Genomic DNA, 19,778 nt, shown 5'->3' with positions numbered 1-19,778 from the left:
CCCCCCAAAAAAAAAAAAAAAAAAAATAAGTCACTCAAGACTAAGAATCCAGTACTTCCTAGGGGTGCAATGTGACACGACATAACTGGATTTTCCTGAAGTTATTTGCCAGTTATTTGAGAAGGAAGAAGTAGTTGGTCACAAGATATCCTAAGCTTCCCATTTCCTGCCAAAGAAGTACAACCAGTTCTGCATATTTAACTCAGCTTAAATGTGTGTGTTATAAAAATAAAGTACCTGCTATTGAGGAAAGATTTGTATGTACTCCTTTAAAATCCCAGGCACATAAGAATTCAGTACATTTGCTTCTTCTAGAATATGACTGCTAATAGTTGTAAGTTATTTAGCTTTTCTGGTTCAAAATCTTACAGACTAGTATCTAAAAGTTAAATCTAATCAGGCACCAATGATATTAAGAAATACAGCTCTTAATTAAGCAGAGTAGTATAACAGGAAAGCCTTTAACCAGGTTAAAAAAAAAAAAATCCTTACCCACAACCCTCCATCACTCAGCATCATCAGTCCTGATCCCTGAAATGACTTTAAAAATCTTTAATGATGCACCTAAAAATAAGGTCTAAAACACAAATACCCCAAGAAACAGAACAAAGATGAATTAAGTCGATGTAATTTACTTAGGAAGACCACAAATGCATCTTATTTTTAGATGCATCTAAAAATAAGGCCTAAAACACAAATATCCAAGAAATAGAACAAAGGACTTTCAATTAGGAACTGTGGGATTTTCTCTTCATTACAAGTGGGTTAGAATTGGCTTTACAGGATCAAAGATGAAATGATAACAGAATTGAAAAGTCTATGGCAGGTGTGGGCAAACCACAGCCCACAGGCCAAACCTGGCCCATCTCCTATCTTTACATGGCCTGGGAGATAAGGATGTGGTACGGTGTGGCTGTGTCCCCACCCAAATCTCATCTTGAATTGTAGCTCCCATAATTCCCATGTGTTGCGGGAGGGACCCGGTGGGAGATGATTGAATCATGGGGCAGGTCTTTCCCATGCTATTCTCGTAATAGTAAGTCTCACGAGATCTGATGGTTTTATAAAGGGGAGTTTCCCTGCACAAGTTCTCTTTTCTGCCACTGTGTGAGACCTGCCGTTCACCTTCCACCATGATTGTGAGGCCCCCCAGCCACGTGGAACTATGAATCCATTAAATCTTTTCTGCCATTGTGTGCGATGTGCGGTTCACCTTCCACCATGATTGGGAGGCCCCCCCAGCCACGTGGAACTATGAATCCATTAAACCTCTTCCTTTTGTAAATTGTTCAGTCTCAGGTATGTCTTTATTAGCAGCATGAAAACAGACTAATACAGGATGGTTTTTACATTTTTAAACAGTTGGAAACATTTTAAAATAATATTTTGTGACTCTGGAAAATTATATGAACAAAGTTCAGTGTTAATCCATAAAATAAAGTTTTATTGGAATACACCCACCTCCATTTGTTTCCTGATTGTCTATGGCTGCCTTTACTTTACAACGAAAGGTTGAAACAGAGACCACATGACCCGCAAAGCCTACAATATTTACTATCTGGTTTTTACAAAAATAGTCTGTCAACTCCTTGTCTGGAGTCCACTTGGGACTGGCTTAAAACATGACCTAATGAGAGACTCAGGGGTCTCCTCTTCCCGTGGAGGTCCTCTCCTCCTCCAGCTAATGTCTCTCAGCTCCAAACCCACCTGTTACATATACTGTCACCAGAAAACTGATTAAAAGTCCACGCCGGCATGGTGGCTCATGCCTGTAATCCCAGCACTTTGGGAGGCCGAGGCGGGCGGATCACGAGGTCAGGAGATCGAGACCATCCTGGCTAACACGGTGAAACCCCGTCTCTACTAAAAATATAAAAAATTAGCCTGGCACAGTGGCGGGCGCCTGTAGTCCCAGCTACTCGGGAGGCTGAGGCAGGAGAATGGCGTGAACCCCGGAGACGGAGCTTGCGGTGAGCCGAGATCGCGCCACTGCACTCCAGGCTGGGCGACAGAGCGAGACTCCGTCTCAAAAAAAAAAAAAAGAAAAGAAAAGAAAAAAAACAACTCCATGCCTGGCCAGGCACAGTGGTTCACAACTGTAATCCCAGCACTTTGGGAGGCTGAGGTGGGCTGATCACTTCAAGACCAGCCTGGTCAATTTGGCGAAACCCCATCACTACAAAAAAATACAAAAATTAGCTGGTGCACGCCGGTAATCCCAGCTACTTAGGAGCCTGAGGTGGGAGGATCGACTGAACCCAGGAAATGGAGGCTGCAGTGAGCCAAGATCACACCACCCCACTCCAGCCTGGGCAACGGAGCCAGACACTGCCTCAAAACAAATAAAAAATAAAATAAAAGTCCAGGCCACCTGAAAAGCCAGGATAGTTCCCAAGGACAGAAGGAGAAGCATTTTTTAGCAGCCACCATTACCAAAGTGGAGCTTGCTATGCTCTTTCATACACAAATGTGGGAATAAAAGATGAATTTAATTAAGTAGATGTAATTTACTCAGGAAGACCACAAATTCCTTAACGTTCTTTACAATTATAAAATTAATGGCTTTTTTATTATCAATAAATTACTTCCTAGTGCTCCCTAAATCACCTCCATAAAACCAAATATTAAGCTGTTTGTGTTTGCCTTTTAAAAACATTTTGGGCCAGGCTCAGTGGCTCACACCTGTAATCCCAGCACTTTGGGAGGCCGAGGTGAGTGGATCACCCGAGGTCAGGAGATCGAGACCATCCTGACTAACACGGTGGAACCCTGCCTCTACTAAAAACACGAAAATTAACCAGGCATGGTGGCTTGTGCCAGTAATCTCAGCTACTTGGGAGGCCGAGGCAGGAGAGCTGCCTGAACCTAGGAGGCAGAGGTTGCAGTGAGCTGAGATCGCGCCATTGCACTCCAGCCTGGGCGACAAGAGCAAGACTCCATCTCAGAAACAACAACAAAAAATTGATTCAATCTGAGTACATCCTTTTGCCTCACAGTTTTTGTTTTTTTAGAATTAGTAATCTATCAAGGGTTGTTTTTTTTTTCTCCTGACTACATGAGTTTGAGCTATTTTTACTGAGGCTTAAAATTTATTTAAAGACTACCTGAAGACTTCTACTTCCAGCACTATGAGGGACCAGAATCCCTGAAGGGCCTCTCTTTTCAAAATCCCAGGNACCCCATCTCTACTAAAAAAAAAATACAAAAAACTAGTCGGGTGAGGTGGTGGGCACCTGTAGTCCCAGCTACTCGGGAGGCTGAGGCAGGAGAATGACGTGAACCCGGGAGGCGGAGCTTGCAGTGAGCTGAGATTCGGCCACTGCACTCCAGCCTGGGCGACAGAGCGAGACTCCGTCTCAAAAAAAAAAAAAAGTACTCAAAGAAGATATGCAGATGGCAAATAAACATATAAAAAGATGCTGCACATCATAGGTCATCAGAGAAATGCAAGTCAAAACAAGGAGATACCATTAGGCCAGGCGTGGTGGCTCACATCTGTAATCCCAGCACTTTGGGAGGCCGAGGCGGGTGGATCACCTGAGGTCAGGAGTTAGAGACCAGCCTGGCCGACGTGATGAAACCCCATCTCTACTAAAAATAAAAAAAAATTAGCCGGGCGTGGTGGCGGTCGCCTGTAATCCCAGCTACTCCAGAGGCTGAGGCAGGAGAATCGCTTGAACCCAGGAGGGGGAGGTTGCAGTGAATCAAGATCGTACCATTGCACTCCAGCCTGGGCTACAGAGGGAGGCTCTGTCTCAAAAAACAAAACAAAACAAAGAAAAAAAACAAGGAGATACCATTATATGCCTATTAGGATGGCTAAAATCCAGAACACTGACACCCCCACATGCTGGTAAGGATATAGAGCGATGGGATCTGTCCTTCATGGTTGGTGGGAATGCAAAATAGGACAGCCACTTTGGGAGACAGTTTTGCAATTTCTTATAAAGCTAACCATCCTCTTAGAACCCCCCAATCTAGCAACGGTGCTCTTTGGTACTCCCACAAAGGGGTTGGAAACTATGTCCACACAAAAACCTGCACGTGGAATTTACAGCAACTTTATTCATAATTGCCAAAACCTGGAAGCACCCAAGATGTTCTTCAGTGGGCAAATGGATAAATAAATCGTGGTACGTCCAGGCCATGCAATATCATTCAAGCGCAAGCCATGAAAAGACATGGAGGAACATCCAGGCCATGCAGTATCATTCAAGTGCAAGCCATGAAAAGACATGGAGGAAACTTAAATGCATGTTACTAAGTAAAAGAAGCCAAACTGCAAAGCCTACATACTGTATGATTTCAATTATATAACATTCTGGAAAAGGTAAAACTGTGAGACAGTAAAAGGATCAGTGGTTGCCAGAGGTTGGGGGGAAGGGAGGGATGGAAAGGAAGAATTTGAGAGCAGTGGAATTATTCTGTGTAATACTACAAGGGTAGATACATGTCAGTATACATTTCTCCAAATCCATAGAGGGTAAACACCAAGTGAATCTTTTCTTCTTCTTCTTTTTTTTTTTTTTTTTTTTGAGACAGAGTCTCACTCTGTTGCCCAGGCTGGAGTGCAGTGGCACGATCTCAGCTCATTGCAATCTCCGCCTCCCAGGCTCAAGTGATTCTCGTGCCTCGGCCTCTCGAGTAGGTGGAATGACAGGCGCCTGCCACCATGCCCAGATAATTTTGTTGATTTTAGTAGAGATAGAGTTTCACCATGTTGCTCAGGGTGGTCTCCAACTCCTGAGCTCAGGCAAAAGAGTTGATTATGAGAATTTAACACAGTACGATTACTAGGCCATAAGCTCCGTGGCAAGAAAGACTGTCTACATTACCCACTGTGTATCCCTAGTGAACAGAACATGGCTGTTAGTAGCTGGTACTGAAACGTCAAGTCCCCTTCCTTCCAAAACAGTACCGTCTATGTGAGTGGTTTTTGGTGATCGTTTTACTTTTGATTTTTATCTGGTTGGTTTTGTACTTTATTATTTTATTTATGTTGAGGCAAAGTCACTCTGCTGCCCAGTCTGGAGTACAGTGGTGCAATCATAGCTCACTATAGCCTGGAACTACTGGGCTCAAGCAATCCTTCTGCCTCAGCCTCCTGAGTAGCTAGGACTACTAGCTAGATGGATGCCAACACACTGGCTATTTTTTTCTTCTTTTCTGTAGAGACGGGGTCTCACTATGTTGCCCACCCTGGTCTTGAACTCCTGGCCTCAAGTGATCCTCCCACCTCAGCCTCCCAAAGTGCTGGGATTACAGGTGTAAGCTACCAGGCCTGGCCAAGGTTTTTGTTCTTTAGATTGACATTTTACCCTGGCATTGACTATTTGTAACAATATGGAAGAAGTAACTTAACTTCTCTGTGTTCAAGTTCTTAATCTGTAAAACAACACTGGATTAGGGTACATAATTTCTTAATGCCTACAGTTTAACATCATACCCTACATATTAGTCTTTTCAAAATGTAGACAATACAGTAAGCTTATTTTTGATGCACAAAAATGCAAATGCAAGTTATATATTCATGGATATCCTCCAAATGAGGATAATAAGCAGCTAACGCATGTCTGAGATGGTCAGAACCCGGTTCTGGGACGGCACCGCACGGTAACATGCCGTGCGGTGAGGATGCCTCGTGCCAGTGCCTTGGCTTCTGGGCCGGCTGTGATGACGTCTTTCCCCCGTCCTTGACCTCCCTCACTCTCAGCCTTTCTTTGGTTCCTGTGACTACCATCCCTAAAACAGCCCTCCACATTCTCAGCACTCGGCATTTGGGGAGTTCATCCACTCTCACACCTTTAACTAGTACCACTGTCACAGTTCATCATAACCACATAAGTAGCTCCAGTTCTGTCCTCTCACAAGAGTGCCAAACCTCTAACTAAAATTCAGGATGTTGTCTTTGGGTCCTACCATTACTATCAACAGGTCAAAACAAGCTGCGGGACTTCTGTTCCTAAACTGTAATGCCCCTGCAGCTACGGCTGTCACATGCTGGAAGGGAGTTCCTCCTGCCTGGATGGAAGCAGGAAACCCCAGTCCTCCAGCCCTGGGGCAAACAGCCAGAGAAGCTGCAAAGTCACTCATGCTTGCTGCAGATCCTCTCAGCCAGAAGGGTCCGTTCCTCCCCCACGGGAGCCCTTCCCCAGAGTGAATTCACATTCCCACCACTGTAGGCCTGACCTTTACCAACTCAGAGGTACTGCAGTAACCATCAGACGAAAACATGACATCACAGATCCTCACAGCCTTGAGGATATGACGAACAAGACCAACTGAGAGAAAGAGACCCACTTCCATTCCTCCTGGAGAGCGCCGGCTGGCCCACCTGATGTTTTCCAGGGCGTTCCGTATCTGCTGTTGCTCAATGTCATAGAGTTTCACCTGGAAGCCTCCCCCAGCAAACAGCATGGCCCAGCTTCGCCCAATGACTCCACTAAAGGGAGATAAAAGAAAGGATTCGAGTTAATTTAATAATTGAATGGCTTTTCATCCCTAACCCAGGATGAGTTTTTTTTTTTTTAACTACACAGTATCCTATTCTTAAAATATTTAATAAATATCTTAAAAGTACACATTTTAACCAGGCACAGAAAGACAAGTATCACATGTTCTCACTCATGTGAAAGCTAAAAATGTTGATCTGATGAAGGTGGAGAATAGAATGACGGTTAACAGAGGCTGGACGGGGGTAGGAGAGGGAGGAAGAGGTTGGTGAAGGTGGAGAATAGAGTGATGGTTAATAGAGGCTGGATGGGGGTAGGAGAGGGAGGAAGAGGTTGGTGAAGGTGGAGAATAGTGATGGTTAACAGAGGCTGGACGGGGGTAGGAGAGGGAGGAAGAGGTTGGTGAAGGTGGAGAATAGAGTGATGGTTAACAGAGGCTGGACGGGGGTAGGAGAGGGAGGAAGAGGTTGGTGAAGGTGGAGAATAGAGTGATGGTTAACAGAGGCTGGACGGGGGTAGGAGAGGGAGGAAGAGGTTGGTGAAGGTGGAGAATAGAGTGATGGTTAACAGAGGCTGGACGGGGTAGGAGAGGGAGGAAGAGGTTGGTGAAGGTGGAGAATAGAGTGATGGTTAACAGAGGCTGGATGGGGGTAGGAGAGGGAGGAAGAGGTTGGTGAATGGGTGCAAACATACAGTTAATAGAAAAAGTAAGTTCTAGAGTTCGATAGCACCTAGGGTAACTAAAGGTAACAACAACTGTTGTATATTTCAGAACAGCTAGAAGATTTGAAATGTTCCCAGCACAAAGAAATGATAAATGTTAAAGGTGAAGGGTGCGCTAAATACCCTGACTTGATCATTACACATCCTATGCTTGTAACAAAATATCACAGGTACCCCATAAGTATGTAGGAATATTATGTTTGAATTTTTTAAGTACACATTTTGATAACATTATTTATTTTAAATGTTAACTGTTTCCACACAGGAGCCCTTGAGCCCTCAACTCCGGTGCTGGTACTCATACCCCACATGGAGCCCCGCAGCATCTCAGGTATTTATCACATCTCACACGCTGAAACAAAATATTACAGTCAGGAGGTAGCAGGGTACCATGGAGACACAAGACCCATTAGTGAACTTCCATTTGGCCATGTCTTAGGCAAGTCACTTAATTAACTTAAAAGAACAGAGAGAGCATCTGCCCTGTCCTCCCCAATAATGACTGCCACTGCCCCTGCCACTGCCACCCACATTTCAGCATGGATTAGGTGCCAGGCACCATTAAACATACCACAGGTCTTGCCTATGTTAATCTTTACAACAACCCTACAAGGTAGGTGTTATTAGTATTTCCATTTTATATGTATGGAAACTGAGACATGGAGGAATTAAGCCTACATAAGTGATAAACTGAGGCATGGAGGAATTAAGCCTATATAAGTGATAAACTGAGGCATGGAGGAATTAAGCCTACATAAGTGATAAACTGAGGCATGGAGGAATTAAGTCCACAAAGGTGGTAAGTGATGGATCTATGAGATGAAGTCAAGCGATCTGACTCCTGAGTCCTTCCTCTTAACCACTACACTCCAACTGCTGTTTCAGACTTACTGGAAAATGAAAAGACAAAAAAAAAGCCATGAAGAGTTCACATGGGGTTGTCCAAAGAGTGAAAAACAAATGTACAGAACACATCTAGAGTCCGGGTCTTGGTTTCTAATACTATTCTCCAATCACAGGAAGCAGGACTCCTTGGAGAAATGGTTAATTTGAAGACAGAGCCAGAAAATACACAAGATGAGCCCAGAGCAGTTTGCAGCACCAAAAAAAAAAAAAGAAGAAGAAGAAGAAGAAGAAGAAAGTATTAAAAAAAAAATGGCACCAATGGGGCATGTCAAAGGGATAGAGGCCCACCATAGGAGCTCCCGATGACCAAAGCTGGAACTTGAGCCACAAAATTAATACAGAAATACTGGATTATAACACAAAGTATACCACAAATAAATGTTTGAATAAATGAAGAAGAAGCCAAATCTCCCTTGCAGAAAAATGCCAAATAATGTATGTGGGTACTCCCCCTTAGGGAGGTGGAGCATCACCCCATTTCAGTGTGGGTTGTGCAGAGTGACCTCCTTCCAAAAAGCACAGTATGGAAGAGGAAAAAGTTAGAGTCACCACGCAGTGGAGAAACCTGACAAACACTGCCTCAGCCAGGAGTTCAAAGTCAGCATCAACAGTGGTAACGCACATTGAGAGTACGCACCCCGGATACAAGACAAAGTGAAAACGACGCTTTATCCCTGTGGTCTCCCTCCCCAAGACCCATAGCACCACTCTCATCATGAGAAGATCAGACAAATCCTAACAGAGGGGCATTCTACAAACTACCTGACTGGCGGTCCTCAAAACTGTTAGGGTCACCAAAAATAAGGACAGTCTGAGTAACTGTCACAGTCTAGAGCGAAAGAGAAATGACTATTGTAATTCGGTACCCTGGAGGGCATCCTGGGACAGAAGTAAGACATCAGGTAAAAACTAAGGAAATCTGAAAAAAATATGAATGTTGTTAAATAATAATGTGTTGGTCATGAATAGCCAATATTATTAATATTAATTATTAATAAATGTTAATAATGCATTGGTTCATTAATTGTTATAAATCCACCATACTAATGTAACATGTTAAGAATACGGGAAATTTGGTGACATGACATATGAAAACTCTCTTCACAATTTTTCTGTAAATGTAAAAATTGTTTTAAAAAATAAATTTTTTTTTTTAAATGAAAGCATGTAACAGCAGTTCCACTCCTAGGTATGTACCCAACAGAAATGAAAATATGTCCACAAAAATCTTGTACACCAATGATGATAGCAGCATTATTCATAACAGCTAAATGGAACAGATACAATGTGGCACACCCATACAACAGAGCTATTCAGCCACAAAAAGGAATGAAATGCTGATACATGCCACACGGATGAATGTTGACAACATTATGCTGAGTGGGAGAAGCCAGTCACAAAGGTTCTCGTATTGTATGATCCCATTTATGAAATGTCCAGAATAGACATATCCATAGAGACAGGAAGTAGATTTGTGGTTGCCCAGGGCTAGGGGAGGAAGGAATGAAGAGTGATAGCTAGTGGGTCCAAGGTTTGGGATGATGAGCATGTTGTAAAATTGATTGTGGTGATGGATGCACAACCTTGTGAATATACTAAAACCACTGAATTGTACACTTTAAATGGGTGAATTACAGCTCAGTATTGCTGTTATTAAAAATAAATGTTTGTAAACATGCTTTGACAACCAACTCCTGCCATAAAAATGTAAAGCAATAATACTTAAATTTTCATAAGAATGGATGGAGCCAGTGAATAATAATAATTAATAATAATAATAATACTTAAATTTAGTTGAGTAGAAGGGTGAGGGGGAAACAAATGTCACATTTGGCATAATGTAGGGAGTTGCCTTAAGGTGTGAATGCAAAGAACAGCTATCTATATTCAGAGTCTTAGGCTTTTAAGAATAAACACTAACTCAGCCCTAAAAAGAAATGACACATGCCACAACACAGATGAACCTTGAGGACATTTTACTAAATGAAATAAGCCAGTCACAAAATGACAAATACCCTATGATTCCACTTACCTGAGGCACCCATAGAGACAGAAAGCTAGAAGGGTGGATGCCAGGGGCTGGGGCTGGGGGAAATGAGCAGCTGTTTGTTCAATGGGAACAGAGTTTTAATTCTGCAAGATGAAAAACTTCTGGAGGCCGGGCGCGGTGGCTCAAGCCTGTAATCCCAGCACTCTGGGAGGCCGAGACGGGCGGATCACAAGGTCAGGAGATCGAGACCATCCTGGCTAACCCGGTGAAACCCCGTCTCTACTAAAAAAATATAAAAAACTAGCCGGGCGAGGTGGCGGGCGCTTGTAGTCCCAGCTACTCGGGAGGCTGAGGCAGGAGAATGGCGTAAACCTGGGAGGCGGAGCTTGCAGTGAGCTGAGATCCGGCCACTGCACTCCAGCCTGGGCGACAGAGCGAGACTCCGTCTCAAAAAAAAAAAAAAAAAAAAAAAAAAAAAAAAAGAAAACTTCTGGAGATTGGTTGCACAACAATGGGAACATACTTAACACTACTCAACTGTACATTGAGAACTGTTAAAATGGCAAATTGGGCCGGGCGCAGTGGCTCACACCCGTAATCCCAGCACTTTTGGAGGCTGAGGCAGGTGGATCACCTAAGGTCAGGAGTTCGAGACCAGCCTGGCCAACATGGTGAAACCCCATCTCTACTAAAAATACAAAAATTAGCCAGGTGTGGTGGCAGATACCTGTAATCCCAGCTACTCGGGAGGCCAAGGCAAGATAATCACTTGAACTGGTGGAGAGGAGGTTGCAGTGAGCCGAGATGGCACCACTTTACTCCAGCCTGGGTGAAAGAGCGAAACTCCATCTCAAAAAAAAAAGGCAAATTGTAGGTTACGTGTATTTTACTACGGCTAAATGTGGTTTAAAAGTTTAAAAAAGATTTTTTAAAACAATGAACACTAACTGACCCTGCAAAAGGATGATTCTGAGTTGGGAAGGCTTACCTACCCCACCAGAAGGCTAGTGGGTACTTTCTCACTAGCCTAGAGGAAACATGTATTTGTAACATTTCAGTCGCAGTTTCCCTGGCCCCTCTTCAAGCCTCAGCACCTGGCTTTGTTCTCCTGGGGACTAGAGAGCAAAAGACAATCTTGAACAGGCTTGGCTCCTGCCTGTAATCCCAGGACTTTGGGAGGCTGAGGCGGGAGGAAAATTGTAACCCTAAACTTCAAGAAGAGCCTGGGCAACAGAGGGAAACTGCATCTCTACAAAAAAATTCTAAATTAGCTGGGTGTAGTGGCACATGCCTGTGGTCCCAGCTGCTCAGGAGGCTGAGGCAGGAGGATCACTTGAGCCCAGGAGTTCAAGGATGCAGTATGCAGTGAGCTACGATCACGCCACTGTACTCCAGCCTCAGCCGGAGCAAGACCCTATCTAAAAAAGGTCATCTTGCTCTATCCAAAGTCAATTTTCTCAATACAGTCTTTACCCTGGGACAAAACCCTGAAAATAATTCTACCTCTGGCACCCACCTTATCTGGGCATGCAAGCCTGGGAGTGGATGGAGAGACAGGAGCAGATGACAAATGCAGTACAGGTCGAGTGGGCCTTATTCAAAATGCTCGGGCCCGGTATTCCAGATTGCAAATTGTTTTTGGATTTTGAAATCTTTGTGGCCGGGTGCTGTGGCTCACACCTGTAATCCCAGCACTTTGGGAGACCAAGGCGGGTGGATCATCTGAGGTCAGGAATTCAAGACCAGCCTGGCCAACACGGTGAAACTCTGTCTCTACTAAAAATACACAGATTAGCCAGGAGTGGTGGCACATGCCTGTAATCCCAGCTGCTCAGGAGGCTGAGGCAGGAGAATCACTTGAACTTGGGAGGTGGAGGTTGCAGTGAGCTGAGATCACACCACTGCACTCCAGCCTGGGCAACAAGAGCAAAACTCCGTCTCAAAAAAAAAAAAAAAAAAAAAGTAAATTTTGCATAATGAAGTTTAAAATAAAAAACAATGTTAGTGGCCGGGCACGCTGGCTCATGCCTGTAATCCCAGCACTCTGGGAGGCCAAGGCAGGCGGATCACGAGGTCACGAGATCGAGACCATCCTGCCTAACACGGTGAAACCCCATCTCTACTAAAAACACAAAAATTTAGCTGGGCGTGGTGGCGGGCGCCTGTAGTCCCAGCTACTCGGGAAGCTCAGGCAGAAGAATGGCGTGAACCCGGGAGGTGGAGCTTGCAGTGAGCCGAGATCCCACCACTCACTCCAGCCTGGGCGACAGAGCGAGACTCCGCCTCAAAAAAAAAAAAAAAAAAAAAAAAAAGCAATGCTAGTGAGCTGTATGAATTTGTTTGTTCAACAGGGTAAACTCTATGCACCAGGAACTAGCACTCACCTTCATATTCCTGGCACGTTGTAGAGGCTAAATAAATGTGAAAAAGCCACGGTTATCAAATGACAAATACGAGATAACGGTCAGCTGGCTCTTGCCATGGGGTTAATCAGAAGCCAACGATGACTCACCAAGGAAATACGTAAAGGTCACCTACCATGTGCAGGCACTGCCCAGTTCCTGACCCCAAGGAGCTCACAGTAGGTAGACAGACAACAAACTAAATAAGCAAAAGCACTAGGGAGAAAGCAAGCAGGGGAGTAGGGACTGGGAGGCAGAGAAATGTTAAAAGCGCCACCAGGGACTGTCTCACTGGGAAGGTGACGTTTTAGCAAAGGAGGTAAGGGGCCAAGCCATGAGTGTATTTCTGCAACAAGTGTTCCTGGCAGAGTCTGTTTGCCCAGCTGGTCCAGATCAGCAAGGCTGGTGCTCTGCTGGAGGGCGGTCGGGGGAGAGGAAGGAGGGACAATGAGGTCAAAGGGAAGGAGAGAGTGCTGAGCCCATTTCATGGCACCTCAGAAGCAATGGAGGGATTTTGGTTTTTAATGAGTGAGACAGTTGGCTAATAGAAGGTTGTAGACAAAAGATATCATCTGACTTCTGTTTTTAAAGGGACATTCTAGTTGCCTTACTAAGAATATACTGCAGATGGGCAAAGATGGAAGTTAAGAGACCAGCTGGGTGTCAGGAGGCTGGTGCCCGATGTGACGGGAGGCAGGACCAGGACGGAGGCAGAGGGGGTGCTGCAAAGTGGTCAGCTGAGAAATGAAGATGCAATATTTTCACAGTACAGCCAAGAAGAATTGCTCGTGAGTTGCATGTGGGTGTGAGAAAAAGAAAAATGGAGGACCGTCCCAAGTTTCTTTTGGACAAGGAAGGATGGAGATGTCACTAACTCTGCTGGGAAAGACCAGCAACAGAGCAGATGTTAGGAGGGAAAATCCGTTCAAAATGGGATGTTTTCAGTGAGAAATGCTAAGGGGTGGGTCTAGCAAATCACTGGCTATAAGTATCCAGGTTCAGAGCCAAGGGCTGGGCTGGGATATTAATTTGGGATTTACTGTATAGACGTGGTATTTAAAAGTGTGTGACTGGGTAAGATCTCTAAGAAAGTGAATGTTGATAAAGAAGTCCAAGGATTCAGCCTTGGGACACTCCACCTTTAATGGGGAATATGGGGACAAAAAGGAGCACTAGTGAGGTGGGTGGGGGGGTTGGTCAGGGAAGTGAAGGGAACTGCCATCTGCATCAAATGCTGCTGATGAATACTTGAACTGAGGACTGACCATTGGGCTTCGCAAGATGAACGGGGGTGGGGACCATGACAAGAGCAGATTTGTGAGCTTGATGAAAGACTGCCCAGGGTAGGTTTAAGAGAAAATGAGCCTTTAGCCCTACCAGTTTCCAGAAATGAACGGACGGTGGAACATGATAAATGACACTACAGGGGTTGGGTGCAGTGGCTCACGCCTGTAATCCCAGCACTTTAGGAGGCTGGGCAGGTGGATGGCTTGCACCCAGGAGTTTAAGACCAGCCTGGGCAACATAGTGAGACCCCGTCTTGGGAAGGGAAGGGAAGGGAAGGGGAGGGAAGGTGACAGGAGGGGTGGGGAGGGGAAGGGAGGAGAGGGAAAGGATACATTCAGCAAAACCTAGAATATGGGAAATTTTACAGGGCAAATGACTCAAATTCTTCAATAGATAAACTGCAAGAAAATTTTCACAAAACCAGAGAGGGATGGAGAATCTATAGATTGAAAGAGCTAAGAAATCTTGTTGACTAAATATAACATGTGGGCCTTATTTAGACCCTAAATCAATCAAACCAAGTATTTAAAAAAATTAATCAAGGAACTCTTGAATATGGAAGAGATATTTAAAGATATTACATGAAGATATTAAGGAATTGTGTTAATGTTTTACACATGATGAGGCTATTGTGGTTACATATTTTAAAAACAGTCCATATCTTAGATACTATACATGCTGACATATTTACAGATGAAATGATTCAATGCCTGGCATTTGTTTCCAGAACAATCCAGAGAAGGGAGAATAACTGAAACCAGATAAGGCATGTGTTAATAATTGTTGAAGTTGAGGGGGTGGGAGAAGGTACCTTAGGGTTCATTGCACTGTTCTCTCAACTTTAACACAGTTTGAAATGTTTCCATAATACAAAGCTAAGAGAGAGAATACGGATAGGAAGAAAGAAACTGGAGACAATGTGGATAACTTTATTAAGTTTTGAGGAGCAGTGTGGCAATTACCAGAGGGAAAAATGGGGTCAAGAGAGGGTGCTCTTCTGTTTGCAGGGAACAACTGTATGTTTGCGGGCTGCAGGGTCTGAACCCTGGAGAGGGGAAGCAATCAGGCGGGAGGGAGCGTGGCACTTTGGTCTGGGGCTAATGCACCTGCTTCCATGGCTTGGGTCTTACCCTGAAGCTGCTGTCGCTCAGGGAAAGGCAGCCCCTATAATCTGGCAGCAAATCCTTGGAACCGCAAGTATCTGACCATCGGCAGGGATTCTGGCATCAAATATCAGGTGATTGGACAGGGCCCCACTTCCCTTTCAGTCTTCAGATTGGCCCCTTCATTGCAGAGGACCCAGAGCAGACCGCTGACTCCTGGAGACCAGCTCGTGTCCTTCCCCGCCCCCGCCCTTCACACCCACACACGCAGTCACTGCTGATTGGACATGGATTGGACACGTGACCCAAAGCAGCCAATCAACTGGCTTAGGAGCACCCTGTGCTATCTACAGCCTGGGATGCGCAGAGCTGAGGCCATTGGGTTTCCTCTCCTGAAAATTGGACCCAAAATACAGAAAAAAAAAGCCAGTGAGAGGCACTATACTTGAAAGAGTGTAACCTTAGGGTTGGCAGTGATGTGCAAGATAAAGTCAAAGGAAAGGAAAGAAAAGTGAGCAAGTACAAGGAGAGGGAGTCTACAGAGCAAAGGAAGCTGCACAGAGGCACAGGGACAAGATTGCACAGCCCTAGAGCTGGCAAGTTCCCTGCCTTGGTTTCCCTCAGGTTTCTGTTTCAGGTTTCCCTCAGTATTGTTCCCCAATACTACCTAACATCAGGCCCAAGAATAATTAACTTCCTGTCCTGAGAGCTTGTGACATCTGATTGGCCTCCTTTCGAACCTTAAAGCTTCTGAATTCATGAATCTTAATGGGTACTACAAAAGGCGAAGGCAGATGAACATGAATTCTGTTATACAGCAGCAAAGCAGCAAGGGAGAAAAGTGATACAATTGCTTCCATTCTATCATTAATGTCACTTAATTTTGAATAAATTCACTTCAGATACATTTGAAAGTATTTTTCCAGCTATAGTTATTTATTTACTGGGTTAAAAACTGAATTAAACTTTTCCTTCACTCATGATCTAAGTCTACTATGGAAATTTTGCCAGAAAGAGCTATTAAGTAACTCCTGCAAAGGGCACATTTAGTGCCTAAGCTGACTCAAAAGGCAAGGGGGGCATCCTAGGGTTTGCTGTGTATGTGTGCAAAAATTAGCAGGAAAATACCTAGAATAGCACTTCGAAGAAAATTCATGCCTCAGAAAATTTCTTATAAAAAATGCACAGGCTGGGTGTAGTGGTTCACACCTGTAATCTCACACTTTGGGAGGCCAGGGTGGGCAGATCACTTGAGGCCAGGAGTTCGAGACCAGCCTGGCTAACATGGAGAAACCCTGTCTCTATTAAAAATACGAAAATTAGCCAGGCATGGTGGTGTGTGCCTGTAGTCCCAGCTACTTGGGAGGCTGAGGCAGGAGAATTGCTTGAACCCGGAAGGTAGAGGTTGCAGTGAGCTGAGACGGTGCCACTGCACTTCAGCCTGAGCCTGACAGAGCAAGAATCCGTCTCAAAAAAAAAAAAAGTACAATCACCCCAAACAAAATTTTGGAATTAAAAAAAAAATGAAGGAGACCCCAGTTTATAGGATGCCTTTCTTTTTTGCCTTTCTAGTTTATGGGATGTTTTTCTTGATATAAAACAGCATACTACTAAGCCCTTCACAAGGCACATCAGTTAAAAAATAAGCAGTCTCTGTTATCAGTGCTCAAATATCTGTCTACTGGGACCAGGCATGGTGGATACAAATGGCAACAATATGGTTTCCACCCTTAGGGGAAAATCCCAGAAGCAGAACTTTTCCTGGAGGAGACAGTCCCTGAGCTTGATCCTGAAGAAGGGTGCCCCCTAAAAAGCAGGACAGGAGAAAGGGCATGCCCTGCACCAGGAACATTTTGTGTGCCTATTCTAAACAAGCTCAAGGGCTACAAGCTGAATCTTGTAGTGTGCATACAAATACAGAACTCATATTTTAGCGATTGAGAAACAGTGTTTTATAAGGTAAGTCTAACAAAATGAAAGCCTTAGAACACTACTCCAATGCAAATTTATCTTCATGATACCCATTTCTACTCCTTTTTTTTTTTTTTTTTTTTTTTTTTGGGACGGAGTCTCACTCTGTCCCCCGGCTGGAGTACAGTGGTGTGATCTTGGTTCACTGCAACCTCCGCCTCCTGAGTTCAAGCGATTCTCTTGCCTCAGCCTCCTGAGTAGCTGGAATTACAGGCATGCACCACCACACCTGGCTACTTTTTGTATTTTTAGTAGAGACGGGATCTCGCCATGTTGGCCAGGCTGGTCTCCAACCCCTGACCTCAGGCGATTCGCCCTCCTAGGCCTCCCAAAGTGCTGGGATTACAGGCATGAGCCACCATGCCCCGACTTCTCCCATTTTTAAAAGTTATCACTACCAGATTTTCCTGCAGCCCTAGGCCCAAAGGATTTCTCTCATCCTCTTTCAAGCCCTCACCATTCTGAAGGCACTCACCCTGGATGTTTATAGGACAGCTAAGTGGCCCTAAGGAAGACTGAACTTTGGGAAAAGATCAGCGGGAAAGAATTAAGTGGGACTGTATTCCTAGCAGGTACTTTCAAGAGGAAATCTATAAACCGATAAGGAAAGCTGAAAACACAATATGCTCCTGAAATTGAAATATGTATATTTTGATCTGTTGAAACCTAAGAATGAAACTGAACCAGGTTTTGGCAAATTAATTTACATTCCCCAAGCCCTATATGTTAAGTGGGTGTTCCTTGGAATCACCTGTGGGGCCAGGAAAGAAATAGAGGGAAGAGAAAGAAGGGTGGTAAGGAGGAAGGGAAGAAACCAACACTGTCCCAGAAGCAGAGCTGGATGTGTGCTGAGGTGCTGAGAGTGGAGGAAAGACAGGATTTTCACACCAGAAAACAAAGCAATGAGCAGAGGCCCCAGAGAATAATGTGGTCCTTAAAGTTTGGCAGCCTTTCTCCAATTCCTTATCAACATTCCTCAAGGAATCAGAAGTAAACTGTTTAACTGCAGCTTCTCCTTAGTAGACTGAGCCACCCACAGCCAGATAACTGCACAATCAACTAAAATTTTACGTCGCATGTATTAGGTGCATATATAACACTACTTCAAGGCATGATGGAGCTATACAAGGCCAGGCAAGGTGGCTCACATCTGTAATCCCAACACTTTGGGAGGTCAAAGCGCTTGAACCCAGGAGTTCAAGACCAGCCAGGGCAAGATGGTGAGACCCCATCTCTACCTAAACATTTTAAAAATCAGCCAGGTGTAGCGACACATGCCTGCTGTGGGCGGATGGCTTGAGCCTGGAAGGTTGAGATCCACCATGATGGTGCCACTGCACTCCAGCCTGGACGACAGAGCGAGACCCTATCCTACTAAAATTGTGTGGGTGTGTGTGTGCGTGCACGCACCCATGCGTTTAGAAAACTGTGTATATATATGAGTGTGTGTGTGTGTGTATATATATATATATACACATACACATAAACTCTGATAATAAAATTAACTATTAATAAAATGCAAGACAGAGGTAACTACCACCACCTGTACAAAGTGCACTTCTTTTTTTTTTCCAGACTGAGTTTGGGTCTTATTGCCCAGGCTGCAGTGCAGTGGCAGGATCTCGGCTCACTGCAACCTCCGCCTCCCCGGTTCAAGGGACTCTCCTGCCTCAGCCTCCAGAGTAGCTGGGACTATAGGCATGCGCCCCCACGCCCGGCTAATTTTATATTTTTAGTAGAGAGGGGGTTTCTCCATGTTAGTCAGGCTGGTCTCGAACTCCCGACCTCCGATGATCCGCACGCCTCGGCCTCCCAACGTGCTGGGATTACAGGTGTGAGCCACCGCGCGCGGCCCGAAGTGCACTTTTTAATATGTCTTCACCGGCACCCATGGGCCAGAAAGAACAAAGGCACAGTTAACTCCACTGCTCTGGAGAAAAGAAAGCTGACAACAAGGAATCTGATGCCTTCCTTCAATGGGAAGGAAACACCCTGACATTGGAAGTGGTCTCCACGCCGGGTTGTACACTGATGGGGGGCGGAGTCGGGGGCAGGCCAACACCTCAACAGCAGTCACCAAAACTGTGCTTTTAACTATCAATAGCAAGTATTAACATGCTTATAACAGCTGGCCAAAGAAAGGTACACACAAATGCCCCTTTTAAAACTAAAATAGCAAGGATTGTAAACGTGGGGGGTGGGGGGTGTTGGGGGAAGCACACACTAGAAGTCAGTGTGGACAGAATTCGGGCTGTTACATGGACACGCTTAGCAAACCGTCTGGGCTCAACCGCCCCCACCTCTCCTCTTGAAGCAGCGCCTCGCCCAGGAAACAGGGCTGCCTGTGTGCTCGCCTAGCACCTGCTGCGGCCTCCAGCTACGTGGTCGCCGACAGCACTGCGCCGGCACCCTCTCTGCGGGGCTAGTCCTGTCTCCGTCAGGGACGCCTGTGACCTTAGCTAAACCGCTTAGTCTCAGTATTCTCATGCGTAAAATGGGGATGAGAACACAGTCGTCGCAGGATGAGCCAGAATTCGTTTCGTTCCACACGGTGCCTGGCACTTCTCTGCGGACCTGCGGGCAGGCGCGGCGACATTCGACAGTCTGGGAGCCGCGGGCCCCGCGGCCTGCGCGGTCAGCCTCGGAACCTCCCGCAACGCCGGCTCCCGGTGAGCAGACCCAGCTCCGCGGGGCGCCTCCACCTGCCCAGCTCTGCCAGCCGCGCCGCTCCCCGAGCCCGCCAGCGCCGCAGGGACCGCAGGGCGTCGGAGGACCAGAGGCCGGGGCGGGGACAGCGACCCGGCGCCCACCCCGAGGGCCCCACACGCGGGAACCACGTCCCCGGCGTCTCCCCGGGCTCCAGGGGCAGCAGCGCGGCTCGGAGCCCTTTACCTGCCAACGATCACCACGCAGCCGGCCGCGGAGGACGCCATGGCTGGGCCGG

At 45.7% G+C, this 19,778-nt stretch overlaps 1 protein-coding gene across 3 annotated transcripts in view; it reads right to left on the bottom strand.

Moving 5' to 3' along the window:
* Positions 1-19,772, bottom strand: part of CRYL1 (crystallin lambda 1) — a 120,326-nt gene extending 100,554 nt beyond the window's left edge. For 2 of the 3 annotated variants that reach the window (XM_017859232.1, XM_017859250.1), the window contains exons 1-2: positions 19,727-19,772; positions 6,335-6,442 (exon numbers count right to left, since the gene is read on the bottom strand). In XM_017859232.1, coding sequence (XP_017714721.1) covers positions 6,335-6,442; positions 19,727-19,767 — 149 coding nt within the window. In that variant the 5' untranslated portion in view covers positions 19,768-19,772. Of the gene's footprint in view, positions 1-6,334; positions 6,443-11,587; positions 11,610-19,726 lie in introns of those variants that run through there. The other variant, XM_017859242.1, reaches the window with a different exon arrangement.
* Between the last annotated feature and the right edge of the window lie 6 nt (positions 19,773-19,778).

Source organism: Rhinopithecus bieti, unplaced genomic scaffold (genome assembly GCF_001698545.2).
Source record: "Rhinopithecus bieti isolate Rb0 unplaced genomic scaffold, ASM169854v2 scaffold_3057, whole genome shotgun sequence".
Taxonomy (NCBI): domain Eukaryota; kingdom Metazoa; phylum Chordata; class Mammalia; order Primates; family Cercopithecidae; genus Rhinopithecus; species Rhinopithecus bieti.
The sequence above is the reverse complement of the archived record's forward strand: the minus strand, read 5'-3'. Positions and strand labels throughout refer to the sequence as shown.